At 48.2% G+C, this 14,595-nt stretch overlaps 1 protein-coding gene across 3 annotated transcripts in view; it reads right to left on the bottom strand.

Moving 5' to 3' along the window:
* TMCO3 (transmembrane and coiled-coil domains 3) overlaps nt 1-14,595 on the bottom strand; it is a 62,400-nt gene that overhangs the window by 40,635 nt on the left and 7,170 nt on the right. For 2 of the 3 annotated variants that reach the window (XM_034937061.3, XM_034937063.3), the window contains exons 3-7: nt 13,958-14,137; nt 12,329-12,520; nt 10,598-10,726; nt 8,902-8,994; nt 1,124-1,310 (exon numbers count right to left, since the gene is read on the bottom strand). In XM_034937061.3, the coding sequence (XP_034792952.3) occupies nt 1,124-1,310; nt 8,902-8,994; nt 10,598-10,726; nt 12,329-12,520; nt 13,958-14,137 (781 nt within the window). The remainder of the gene's footprint in view (nt 1-1,123; nt 1,311-8,901; nt 8,995-10,597; nt 10,727-12,328; nt 12,521-13,957; nt 14,138-14,595) is intronic. The other variant, XM_055097046.2, reaches the window with a different exon arrangement.

The raw sequence follows: 14,595 nt of genomic DNA, 5'->3' as shown, positions 1-14,595 counted from the left end.
CCTCAGGCCCCACAGAAAGCCGCAGATTTTTAAAAAAGTTTTCCCTGCCTCCTTTCACAGACAGATGCTTCCCAACTGCCTGTCACACAGTGAGGGCACGTGTGGGTCCCACATGCTCCAGCACCCTGCTTGGCGGCCCATGGCCAGCTCTGCTCAGCCTCTCAGTTGCCGGCACAGAGCCTCTCGGTTTATGGGAGAGGTCAGACATACCTCTTTGGTTTTCTCTTTCCGTATTTTCTCTTCTATGCCTGTGTGTTCTGTGCAGGGTGAACGTCAGAGTGAAGTGACTGTGACATTTCGACCCCGTATTTTACTGACTTTTACAAAATAAGAGCAAAACAGTGACAGCTTACCCAGTGGGTAGGCAGGCTGTCAGAAACAGCCACCTGCCAAGCCTCCCCGCACAGGGACACGGTCCTGCCTAGGTTTCCAAGTGAGTCGGCTTCCACTCTCCTCCCCGCACAGGGACACAGTCCTGCCTAGGTTTCCGAGTGAGTCGGCTTCCACTGTCCTCCCCGCACAGGGACACGGTCCTGCCTAGGCTCCGAGCAAGTCGGCTTCCACTGTCCTCCCCGCAGAGGGACACGGTCCTGCCTAGGCTCCGAGCAAGTCAGCTTCCACTAAACAGTCACGACTTAGAAGCGGCAATGTTTCATACATACGATGAAACTAAGGCCAAAGCCAAAGAGTCGGGAACACCTTCAGTTACCAAAGCACCTTGATTTCACAGGAAGAAAGTATCAAAAGTGTATCAATTCCCAGTGCCTGCTAGAATTAAAGCAGCAAAACATACGCAACTTCCTAAAATCCACCAGTTCCACAGGTCATTTTCCAGTGCTGACTGGTTTTTCAAAATCTTGGTCCAATTTCTCTCTGGCCCTCAATCAATCCTCACGGGCATTTTTCTTAATCAAGTGGAGAAGTGGAGGTTTGGAGGAGCTGAGTTCACAGGGACACCATTTCCTTACAGAATGTAAGCCCTGGTATCCACCATGGTTAGGAAAGTCCTAAGAGGGGAAGTAAGACTTTGCAATTTTTCCTCACATGCCCTCAACTGTGAATCCAAAAGTCACCTACACACGAGCATGAATTAGACACGCACTCAGAACATGCCGTCACCTACCTTCTTTGTCACCCCGAGCACTGCCCATGAGGAACCTGGACACGAGGGGTGTGCTTGACAAGGACAGACACGTGGAAATGAAGACGCTCTGCGTGGGTTTGATCCGCAAGAGATGCCCCCACAGCAAGCCAAATGCAATCATTAACAGTGTCATGTAACACGGCCCTTGTAAGGAAATCTTCCACACCTTAAAGAGAACACAGTGAGTCACACGCTTTTTAGTGACAACAGGCAATGACCACACCACACAGACTTCATGCATTTCTGCATCCAGGAAAGGAGGCAGAGCTGAGCTTTTGTGAAGCAACGCTGGGGTCACCATCTGAACACGGTGAATCCTCACACAGGGCTTCCTCTGTGCCAGGCACTGTCACAGGGCTGCACACACACAATACATGCACACGCACTCTCTCCCCATGTGTGTGAATAGAACCTAATCCTCAGAACACCCTGAGCTCAAGATGACCATTTTCCCCACTTTCAGATGAAAACACCGAGGCACACACAGGTTAAGTGACTCGCCCAAGGTCACGTGGCCAGTAAATGCTGGAGCCAGGAAGTGCACCCAGGCCCTGTGGCTTGGCATTCGAAGCGGCTCTATAGTGCCTCGGGGTGCACTCAGCACTGTGTTAAACCAGACGGGAAGGTGGAAGAAAGCACGCTTCAATTGTAAAATAATAAAAACAACTGACATATAAACATAAATACGATACATCAACCAAAGAAATTAACCTGGAACTCCTCCTATTCCACGTGAAGTGCTCATTCATATTTTTTTCTCCTCACTGCATGGTCCCAATCAATATAAGCATCATTTCCCTAATTCCAGGCCCTCTACGGAAAGTGAAAGTTGGGGTGGGGGCCCTAGAAGGAAGGGGTGCAGGGGCTGTGCGGCTAAACATAGGCGTCATGGAGCAGCCGGGCACATGCGGCTCCGGGAGAGCCCACCCAAGAAGCCTGCCAGTCCCAACATACACAGGCAGCTCCAGGGGGGCCCACCCGCCAAGCCCGCCAGTCCCAACATACACAGGCAGCTCCAGGGGGGACCCACCCACCAAGCCCACCAGTCCCAACATACACAGGCAGCTCCAGGGGGGACCCACCCACCAAGCCCACCAGCCCCAACATACACAGGCAGCTCCAGAGGGACCCACCCACCAAGCCCACCAGCCCCAACATAGGCAGCTCCAGGGGGGACCCACCCACCAAGCCTGCCATCCCAACATAGGCAGCTCCGGGGGGACCCACCCACCAAGCCCACCAGTCCCAACATAGACAGGCAGCTCCAGGAGACCCACCCACCGAGCCCACCAGTCCCAACTGTACACAGGCAGCGCCAGGGGGACCCACCCACCAAGCCTGCCAGTCCCAACACAGGCAGCTCCAGGGGGGACCCACCCACCAAGCCCACCAGTCCCAACATACACAGGCAGCTCCAGGGGGGACCCACCCACCAAGCCCACCAGTCCCAACATACACAGGCAGCTCCAGAGGGACCCACCCACCAAGCCCACCAGTCCCAACATACACAGGCAGCTCCAGGGGACCCACCCACCAAGCCCGCCAGCCCCAACATAGGCAGCTCCAGGGGGGACCCACCCACCAAGCCTGCCATCCCAACATAGGCAGCTCCAGGGGGGACCCACCCACCAAGCCCACCAGTCCCAACATACACAGGCAGCTCCAGGGGGGACCCACCCACCAAGCCCACCAGTCCCAACATACACAGGCAGCTCCAGAGGGACCCACCCACCAAGCCCACCAGTCCCAACATACACAGGCAGCTCCAGGGGACCCACCCACCAAGCCCGCCAGCCCCAACATAGGCAGCTCCAGGGGGGACCCACCCACCAAGCCTGCCATCCCAACATAGGCAGCTCCAGGGGGGACCCACCCACCAAGCCCACCAGTCCCAACATACACAGGCAGCTCCAGGGGGGACCCACCCACCAAGCCCACCAGTCCCAACATACACAGGCAGCTCCAGAGGGACCCACCCACCAAGCCCGCCAGCCCCAACATAGGCAGCTCCAGGGGGGACCCACCCACCAAGCCTGCCATCCCAACATAGGCAGCTCCAGGGGGGACCCACCCACCAAGCCCACCAGTCCCAACATAGGCAGGCAGCTCCAGGAGACCCACCCACCGAGCCCACCAGTCCCAACTGTACACAGGCAGCGCCAGGGGGACCCACCCACCAAGCCCGCCAGTCCCAACACAGGCAGCTCCGGGGGGACCCACCCACCAAGCCCACCAGTCCCAACATAGGCAGCTCCAGGGGGGACCCACCCACCAAGCCCACCAGTCCCAACATAGGCAGCTCCAGGGGACCCACCCACCAAGCCCGCCAGTCCCAACACATACAGGCAGCGCCAGGGGACCCACCTGCCAAGCCCGCCAGCCCCAACATACTCAGGCACCTCCAGGGGGGACCCACCCACCAACCCCACCAGCCCCAACATACACAGGCAGTGTCAGGGGACCCACCCGCCAAGCCCGCCAGTCCCAACATACACAGGCAGCTCCAGGGGGGACCCACCCGCCAAGCCCGCCAGTCCCAACATAGACAGGCAGCTCCAGGGGACCCACCCACCAAGCCCGCCAGTCCCAACATACACCGGCAGCTCCAGGGGGGACCCACCCGCCAAGCCTGCCAGTCCTAACGTACTCAGGCAGCTCCAGGGGGGACCCACCCACCAAGCCCGCCACCCCCAATGTACCTTGGGTGCTTTGGAGCATGTGAGCTTTTCCCTCCCCACCTAGTTCTTAGTGAAAAATAACACTTCTTGCAAAATTACAACTTTTTTTTTGAGAATCAGGGAAATGAGCAGACACGCCCCAGCTTCCCACAGTTGTGACCAGCTGGCCTGCTTGTCCACCATGGAGCTTCCGGACCCCAAAGGGGAAGCACAGTGCCTTCCAACCCCATGAGGCCCGGGGCTCACTTCATCTGAACACTGAGATGTCATGTGACAGGAGGCCAGCAGATGCCACTAAACAGCTCTGGGCTGCGGAGACTCAGGTAAGTCTCTACTCTGCTCGGCCCCCTCTCTCCTTCCACAAGGAGGGGAAGGGTCGGTCCCACAAAGCCTGCCTCTGAATTTCTTTTCTCTACTTCCTATGCTTGGCAATCGTGATGGTTATCACAGAGCGCGTCTCACACCCTTCCTCTTCCGAATATCACAGCTGAAGAGCAATGGAAGCACCTGTGCCATCCACGCTGGCTGCAGCCTGAGGAGGCCACGGGCTTGGGGGTTACTCCTGCGAGCAGTGTTAGCCAGTTCTAATTCTGGGTCTTCCTAACCCTCAAGGGACACATGGAGTTGAGGCCTGATCTGCCGCTAACTCGCTGTGCGCCCTGGGTGGGTAGCAATCTCTCTAGCTTTAGTTTCTATAGAGAACAGGCAAGACTCTGTTATCTCTGAGGTCATTACCAGGGTGAACCTTGTCTGACGTTATTATCTTGTGTTACCCCACATTCCAGCCAGGAGGGCCCTGGGAGCAAGGTGTCCAGACACCACAGTGGGAAACGGCACCAGGAAAGGCCACAGGGGCACAGGTGAGAGTAAGAAGCTTCCTGTTCAACATGGGACCCGTGCATGCATCAGAAACCCCATCTGCAGGCGCGCCCAGGTCAGAATCTGTGGGTTAGCAAGCCCCCCAGATGGCTGCCTGTGGGCTGAAGGTCAGGAGGCGCTGACGGGAGGGCCCCTTGGCACCCCCGGCGCCAAGACACATTCTCCTGAAATCCCAAAATACAAGCCGCAGGGTAGGCACACACGTACGTTATACCTGCCTCACCCAGCAGCCCCTGAAGGGCCTGGAACACCACAGGTGCTCAACAGGTATTTGTAGTTAGAACAGAGAAGATACAAGACAGAAGCAAACGAAACTCCCAACCGCAATGACTTGAGAAACAATCTGCAGAGAGGCAGAAACTGACAGACTCTTAAGAGATCAAGTTTAAGGAACAGTTGAAGTCAGGCTAGAGGAGCAAGCAGCTACAAGGGCGAGAACAGAGCGGGCAGCTTTCCTCAGCACTACGCACGGCGCAGTTTCGGGGCTTCAGTGTTCCAAGTAGTTTCTAATCATATCTTCAGAAGTCCTAAGAGGGGCCTTCTGGCAAGTATTAACATTTCAAAAACCCAAGGAAATTATTTTCCCACCCATAAGTGTGGTGTGCAAGCTAACCCACGTGGCAGGAGGCTCATCAGTTCAGAAAAGTCACTCCGGGTATCTCAGGTTATTCTAAAGCTTGGCCAGATATTTATACCTGAGTAATAAAAAGGGGAAAATAAACACATTGCTTAATAATGTCGTTTTCTGGGTGGATACAGATCTGCAATCCGAGTCCACAGACTTAGAAAAACAGCGGGATGCCGTCTCCATGAACCAGGGTGGGGCCAGACTCCGACGGCTCCCTCCGGGGACAGCAGCACAGGCTCGGCAACGGGTGAGAGGAGTTGGGACCGGGAGACCCTCGTCAGCGCCAAGACACCCGCACATCCCAGACACAGAAGGAACCCTGCCCAGCCCCACTCAATCAGGTGTCAGCAAGGAGTTTCACAGACGTCTCCTGAGTCCCAATCCAGTGTCCTTCCACGCATCTGACTCTGTCACCACGCAGGGCAGCTGAGCACAACTTACTAACAGAGAACGCCAGCCTCTTGCCGAGCCCCCGAGTCTACACCACCAAGCAGGCACTTCAGAACCGGGTGCAAACCCTCGGAAGCACCATTAGACGACAGCAGGCCTGATGAAGCACGTGCTCACGCTGCTCACAATTACCTCCACCTTACGTTATACAACATTATTTTTTATTTAACTGTGAATACTATAGTGGAGAAAAATACAAACTATGAAAATGCAGAGCCAGAAGACACTGGAGCCTTCTAGATTCCTCACTGTACAGGAGAGGAACACAGGTCCAGGCAGATCAGTGCCTTGTTGACGCTCTGCTGCACAGCCAGAACTTCATCCCTCCCACCTCCCCTAGGGGTTGGCCCTAAATTGCCCTTTGCTGCAAACTTCTCTAAATTACACACACACACACACACACACACACACACACACACACACACGCCCATGCTGCACCATGGAATGGAGGCCTTGTGTTTTTACGGAGTCTCGTGGGACACTGGTGAGACAGGGCACTGGACAGCCACACCCCCAAGCCCCTATAACAGGCTCCTCCACAGGCCAGGCAGCCACGCGGCCCACGCTCCCTTACCCTCCCCACCCACAACAGTCTCCTCCACAGGATTAACGGCAAGGATGACACCGCTTTTCCTTAGGACCCAGGAGAGTGGTGAATTCTCTTTAATCATGGAGCTTAGAAATCAACAATTTACAAGAAATATAAAAAGATGCAAAGTACCTGGAGAACACCCTAAAGTTAATTCAGAACACCTTATGAGGATGCCTGTCTTCAGGAGTGTACACAGGAAAGGGAGAGTAATGGGAAGACGGAAAAACGGAGCTTTTAGTGGAAAAACAGAAAGATAAAGAAAACAAAAAGTTCTAGGTAAGAGGATGAACTGAGGAAGCAAATGGGAAGAGAGTATAAAGAAAAACATGCCAGTGAGATCAGAGTTGACTTCTGAAAGTAAACACAAGCCTTTAAAAGAAAAGTTTATTCTTCCTCCTAATGACAAAGTATTGACTGCTTATTATAGAAAATTTGGAAAATATGGAGAAGAAACCAGAAGTCATCATGGCTACCCGGAACGCTTCTTTCCCATTTTTCCCCCATGTATTGGTGCTTCTTTTACATTGCCGTGGTCATGTTACATGCTCCTTTTTTCCCCACGTTTAGCTTTCCAACCGATATTTTGCTCTGTTGCTGATGCTCTTGTTACTTTGCAGTGGCTACCTAACACTCCATCGTAGTCACGCCGCAGCTGAACTGACCGTTAGACGCTCAGGACTGGTTCCACTGTTTCTTAAAAATTTACAATGAGGAGGTGAAACCTTTTGTGGGTAAATTTTTTAAAAACTTATGTTTGATTCTTTTCTTTGGAGAGAGACCTAGAAGAAGTACCAGGTCAAGGCATATGTACATTTTACGGCTTTTAGGTCAAATTGCTAGACAGCTCTCCAAAAAGAGTGTACAAATCCAAAGAGCTGGAGAAAATCTCCACAATCTATACATCCGACAAAGGACTAATATCCAGAATCTACAAAGAACTCAAAAAAGTCAGCAAGAAAAAAACAAACAATCCCATCCAAAAGTGGGCTAAGGATATAAATAGACAATTCTCTAAAGAAGATATACAAATGGCCAACAGACATAAAAAAATGCTGAACATCACTAATGATCAGGAAAATGCAAATCAAAACCACAATGCAATACCTTACTCCTCCAAGAATGGCCATAACCAAAAAATGAAAAGAATAGATGTTGGCAGGGATGTGGGGAACAGGGAACACTTCTGCACTGCTGGTGGGAGCGTAAACTAGCACAACCACTAAGGAAAACAGTGTGGAGGTTGCTCAGAGAACTAAAAGTAGCTCTACCATTTGATCCAGCAACCCCACTGCCAGGGGAAAATAAGTCATTATACGAAAAAGAGACTTGCATGCACATGTCTAGAGCAGCACGATTTGCAGTTGCAAAAATATGGAACCAGCCCAAATGCCCATCAATAGAAAATGTGGTATTTATATACCATGGAATACTACTCAGCCATAAAAAGGAACAAAAAAGGGGTATTTGTAGCAACCTGGATGGAACTGGAGACCATTATTCTAAGTGCAGTAACTCAGGAATGGAAAATCAAACATCGTATGATCTCACTCCTAAGCGGGAGCTAAGCTATGAGGACACAAATGTGTAAGAATGACACACTGGACTTTGCGGACTTGGGGCAAAGGGTGGTGGGTGGCGAGGGATAAAAGACTACACATTGGGTGCAGTGTACACTGCTCTGGTGACAGGTGCACCAAAATCTCACAAATCACCACTAAAGAACTTACTCATGTAACCAAACACCACCTGTTCCCAACAACCTATTGAAATAAAAAAATTTTAAATTAAAAAAAGAAGGAATACTACACGAGAGGGCTGAATGATTAGGCAAACCAGACACTGTAAATTAAGTCACTTTGTTTAAAATGACCAAGTCTTTCGTGGAAAAAAAACCCCAAAAATACAAAAAGGGTGTACAGTTGTGATTCTCACGAATCTGGTTCAAGAATGCCTGTTACATCTGACAGTCACTTAAAAACTTTTGCTAAGTCGATGCTAGTTTTCCAGCTAGCACTGCAGGCAAAGTGGTATCTGATCTTAATTCACAGGGTGTTTTTGTTAGGAACAGTGTTCATTTTACCTCTTCCCACCCTGGCTTTTAATCAGCTACTTTCCTCTTTTGTGCGGTGTCTGGAAAAACAAAGTGTCTTTTAATTAACTCACTTCCAATTGACAAAGTTTTTTCTAGGGTAACACACTGAATATGCAAGCTCTATGACATCTGACCCTCTAACAGTTTCACAGCTTAGAGGGAGCCATCTATTAAAGTTCACACACATTACTTTCCAGACCCTTCCTGAAGTTAGCCATGTGAAGGCAAATTCCAATTCTTCACTGAATTTCTACGCTTTCAAACCTGGTATTTTTTATCTTTCTGAATTTGTCCCAAAAATAACATCAAACCGAAATATCATATTCTATTCTAAAAACATTTGATAGTGAATTCATCAACAAGTGTTAAAAGTGTATGAACCAAAACCACATGATGTGAAGCTCCTTAGCTGCAGTAACAGGTTGATGAGGTCCTTACCTTTCTTAGCTTTTCTGGAGAAAATTCTAAGCCAACAAGAAAAAGAGTAAAAAACACCCCAAATTCTCCTAATGTCTCCACTTGCACAATAGACTGAAAAACACAAAAGAAAAACCATATAATTGTACATGTTTAACATATTAAGTATACTTAACTCAACAATCATGCCCTAGTATGCCCGGTGGAAGTATCCAAAACACACACACACACACACACACACACACACACACACACAGTAATCACACAGTATACTTCGATTAACCACTTCTCACTTTTGGCTAGTATGTGCTTTGATTTTTATCTTGGTCTATTTATAATTACATTATTTTCCACGGTTTAGCTGATTTATTAAGAATTATAATTTTTACAGCATCCAGTTGTATATGTTACCCAGCCACTTCACCTTATTTCTTGGTTTATGAGCACCTTCGCTATTAAGAAAAAGAAGGAAGGAAATTTGTATTTGCTTTTATTTGCCAAGGGCAGGAAGTGATTTTTCAGCTCTGGTGTTTTATACTTGAATCACGTGAAAAAGACCTACTCCAAAAACTACACTGAAACAGCCGTTCTTCCCAGAGGCCATTCTGCCAAGGCGAGCCCTGTCCTGGGAGCCCCCACACGTGGGCTTGCGGCTCCTCTGCCGGCCAGCCGCTCCCCAGGCCCAGGGTGCTGGGCGTGCTCCTCTTCACCAGCTGGGCTCGAGCTCCTCAGACCCCTCCTGCCGCCCTGCGATCTGGAGAAAGCCCTGGGGCTCCTGGGCCTAGTCCCAGGCTCAACCAGCAGCAGAGGGAAAGAGGCTTGGAGGGAGCAGGCGGCACTCCTCCCCGTCCCACCCCCTGGCACGCCTCCCTCCAGTGGGACTCATGGCACCCACTCTGGCACCCGCTCTCCACGCTGCTCGCACCTTGAGTGTTGTGGGGAGACAGCTGGAAGCTCGGGAACCTTTCCTCCCTGTCAGAAGTGCCATCAGTGTGACGGGGCCCAGCAAACAGCCCCACTGCCCACTGCCTCGACTGGGGCTAATCAGCTTTTCCATGTGTTGTGAATGGGATGCTTAAAAACAGTTAATGGGCCAGGCAGGGTGGCTCATGCCTGTAATCTCAGCACTTTTGGAGGCCGAGGCGGGCGGATTATGAGGTCAGGAGTTCAAGACCAGTCTGACTAACATAGTGAAACCCCGTCTCTACTAAAAATACAAAAAATTAGCCAGGTGTGGTGGTGTGCACCTGTAATCCCAGCTACTCAAGAGGCTGAAGCAGGAGAATCATGTGAACCCAGGAGGCGGAGGTTGCAGTGAGCCAAGACTGCACCATTGCACTCCAGCCCGGGTGACAGTGCGAGACTCTGTCTCAAAAACAACAACAACAACAAAAACGGTTAATGCAACACTTTGGTTATATTCAGCACGTGAAAGGTGGTCTGAATAACCTGGTCCAGCATGTTACTGGAAATGGAGTCCTTAAAACTAATGGAAACGAGCAGGGGCGTTGTCTCCAGTAACACCGCCCCTTCACTAACAGGCACAGCAACTTCCTGAGGGTTCAGAGACTTCCCATGACACCTGAAAGGACATCTTTGAAATGGTTTATACGAAGCTGGTATCTGCATTAATCACATTCAATACTTTTTAGTCTTCATGAATTCTCTTTTTATATTCTGTTAAACAGATACCAAAACAATCCAATTTTGTTCTTACCTTAATACTATTTAGTCCTGAAGGCCCCAGAAGTACACCACAAATAATATAACCAAACATTGTAGGCAATCCTATGGCTGTACATAGCCAGCCACAAGGCAAGGACAGCATTCCTATGGTAACAATGTCCTGAAGAATAAAATAAATAAGAAACAGAAGTATAAGATAACAGTGGTAAGAAGGGGGCTGGCTGGCTGAGGCACAGAACAGGACGTAGTTCCCCGATTTCATCTGATGGGAATGAAGGGTGAAGACAAAACCACCGATTTTCCTCATGCTGAGGATCCCAGAGAAGCTGAAAATATGAAGAGTGTATTCTGGGAATAGATGGAGTTAGTTTTTCATGGCCTAAAGATTACAGTCACCCCTCGGTATCTTTGGGGCAGTGGTTCCATGATCCTCCCCTGCCCCCCAGACCAGAATCCTCGGATGCTCAAGTCTCTGATACAAAACGGGATGGTATGTGTGTGTAACCTAGCACATCTTCCTGTATACTTTAAAGCACCTCTAGATTACTTATGATACCTACACAATGGAAATTGTTGTCATATTTTATTTGTATTTTTATTGTATTGTTATTCTTGGGTCTTTTTTCTGAATATTTTCATCCACAGTTGGTTGAATCTGAGGATGCAGAGCACGTGGACACAGAGGGCTGACTATACAGCAAAATTTTTGTTTTGCTTAAGCCCCATAAGAGTGTTCTAAGAATTCTGAGTCCTAGAATTCCACTGAGTTTTCTAATCTGGGAAACTCTCAGTGCTGGTGTCCAAACTGTAATTCACATGGCTTTGCCATGACGGGTGCAGGCAGGAATCTTTAGTGGGCGCTGGCACTGCTGCACCTGCAGCCCTGAAGGTCAGTGAGGAGCAGGATACTTACAGTCTCAAAATCTCTCCCTGGAAATTGATTATTCATTACAAAGGGAGAAAGAATAGCTTTACAGATACCTCCACCCCTTCTTGGAGGGCACTGACAGAGTCACCCGGCAGCCCCAGCCCTCCTGGGACCCACTCCATCGTGACCACATCTCTCTCTGGCTAGTCCTCTTCCTCTCGCCTGAGACAGCACCGTCTTTGAGCCTAGATTCTCTGGCTTGGTTTCTGCTCCTGTACAAACCTCCGGTCTCTGCTGGAGACCTGACAGTATATCAGATCTTGCCAAGCTTCCCTGAGGGGCTGCACCTGTCATGGCCGTGCCACTCCCTCCTGAGTGACCACCCGAACCATGATGCTCTCAGCTTCAAGTACCTCCCTGCATAGCCTTTGTCTAGACCAAGTTCCTGGGAGGAAACAGGTCTGAATCCAGTTCCATCTGGAACGCCAGGCACTGCTGGATGGGTTCTCACACTCTGCACCCCAGGGCTAAATGAAGCCATATATGACTCCTTAGCCAAGACCTCTCTGCCTTTTAAGGATTTTTAATTTTAGTGAAAATGGTTTTTAGATGACTAAAGCTTTAATCCCATTACAGTAACTCCTAATTTCAAAGTCTTCCAAATTCTCCAAAACAAAATTAACTTTCATTTTAAATATTAAAGTATCTTATTCCTTTAGAAAAAAAGATTAGAAATTAAGGGAAGATGCCTCAAATCACAGATAATGTACGGAATTCTAGTAAAATCTCTGCTAGAAGGAAGGCTGTGCCTTGTTCAGAAGATAAAGCTCGGTCATACTGACACCATGAACCAGGAATTGGGGGAAGGCAGGCATCCCCACCATGACTCACTACCTTTATAAAGTGGTGATCTGCACGTGGGATGGTTGAATCTCTGGGCTTGGTCAAAATATACTGGTTGTTCTGGGAGTCAATCAGCATGCTAAGACCCAAGTCGTCCTCCACTTCTCGTTTTGTTATATTTTGCTTAGAATTGGCCTCTTCTTCCTCCACCCTCAGAACTGCCTCAAAATTGACCCCCTTGACCTGCAAGAATAATAATATTATGCAATTAAAATCCATTAAATGCTTCCAATGTTTGGAGAATGAACGCTAAACAGAAGAATGTTAAAAATACATCAATCAGTGTTCATTAGCAGTGAATTAGGACTTCTTTTTCAATTAAAGAAGTAATTTAAGAATGGATAGGTTTAGGATTTCTGCTACTTTCCAAGATCTACTTCACCATTCTTTCAAGAAATTCATAGCCCTTAAAATACGAGTTCTCCTCTAATTCCATAACTAGTAGATTTTAAAACAACTTGTTTCTTCTGCTCTATTTTTATTCTCTCTGCTTTCTTCTCTAATCTTATTCTGATTTGTTTTTATTACCCAACCTTTTAGTGAGTCCTCAAGACCCACAGTCAATTTTCGTCATCAGTCCCACTTTTTTTCTTAGAATCTTAAACACACTACAACAAATAAGCAGCCTGAATTCCTGCTTCAGAGATGAAGATCATTTTCTATAAGAAGTTTAATGTTCCCCTGTTACAGGTGTTCAAACCAGAGCGACTCCATCTTGAATATGAGCAGGGTAAAATGAGGATGAAACCTACTGGGCTGCATGTCCGGGACAGGCATTCTTAGTCACAGGGTGAGACAGGAGGTCGCCAAGACTGATATCACAAGATACAGGCCACAAAGACCCCGCTGACAAAACAAGATGCAGTAAAGAAGCCAGCCAAAACCCACCAAAACCAAGATGGCAATGAGAGTGACCTCTGCTCGTCCTCACTGCTCACTATATACTAATTATAATCCATTAGCATGTGGAATGACACTCCCACCAGCGCCATGACAACTTACAAATGCCATGGCAACATGTGGAAGTTACCCTATGTGGTCTAAAATGGGAGGAACCCTCTGTTCTAGTAAACCGCCACCCCTTTCCCAGAAAATTCATGAATAACCCACCCCTTGTTTAGCATGTAATCAAGAAATAATCATAAAAATAACCCACAGGGCTGCTCTGCCTATGGAGTTGCCATTGTTTTGTTTCTTTACTTTCTTAATAAACTTGCTTTCACTTTACTCTATGGACTCGCCCTGATCCAAGAACTCTCTCTTGGGGTCTGGATTGGGACCTCTTTCTGGTAACACCCCAGTAGATCAGCATTAAACCCAACTGTCCACGCTGTCCTGAGACTAGAGTCCCAGTGTCCCAATCCATCTGGCCTCTGGAAAATGCAGACAAGCTGCTGAGGAGGGGAACTGACTGTCGGTGTTAAAAATATAACAGGAAAATAAAAGATAATTAGCTTACTTCTACAAGACCAAATTATTTTCTCTACGACAGAGAAGCATTTTAGTTTGTCTTCATTTTCAATCTACACTAAAAACATACACGTGAACAATTTCAACAACATGTCTTCTGATTAGTGAGTGGCTCAGGAGGTGAAGAAGCAGCTGTTCTGGAACGCTTACTGATTTATTGTCATCAAAAGCATGTTCCTCTATCTCTTCCTCCAGACGATCCGCTGCCTTTCTTACGTCTTCAAGAATCTCGTCAAGCATGGATAAACTTTGGTTTTGATGTTGCATATTTTTAAGGGCTTCAACTTGATGTTTTTCTGCTGCCAGAAGTTCCATATATTCTGTTTCTTCCTATTCATTTGTAAGAAAAGAAGAGTGAGATATATTAAGAAATAAGCTAGGACATGACTTTCTTAATCAATCCTCCTGCTTTGTCAAATGTCCCTGTTCATATGTCAATAACTTAATTCTGGTCAGCTAGGGAAGTCACGTGTCCTAGTTATTCAAACATAACTGAGCTTAGCCAAATGTTTAGGGAAAGGTTTTTGTGTACGTACATCAACACACGTAAGAAACATTTGTTACACAAAAGTAAATGTAATATCTGTAGGTCATCCATTCACACAAAACTCATTTACTCAACAGTGACTGTGCTCCAGGTCTATCATGTGTGTGAGTGCAGCGGTACTTTAAAACCAGACGTGAGACCTGAATGTGGAGCTACTATCTAAATTCAATGCACAGTCAAATTCAAGTTACAAGGGAAAGCTGTTCCAAAACACATGTAGAAACCAACAGCATTAATCATT

This window comes from Pan paniscus, chromosome 14, assembly GCF_029289425.2.
Source record: "Pan paniscus chromosome 14, NHGRI_mPanPan1-v2.0_pri, whole genome shotgun sequence".
Classification (NCBI taxonomy): Eukaryota; Metazoa; Chordata; class Mammalia; order Primates; family Hominidae; genus Pan; species Pan paniscus.
Note: the sequence above shows the minus strand (reverse complement) of the source record. Positions and strands in the feature narration are given on the sequence as shown.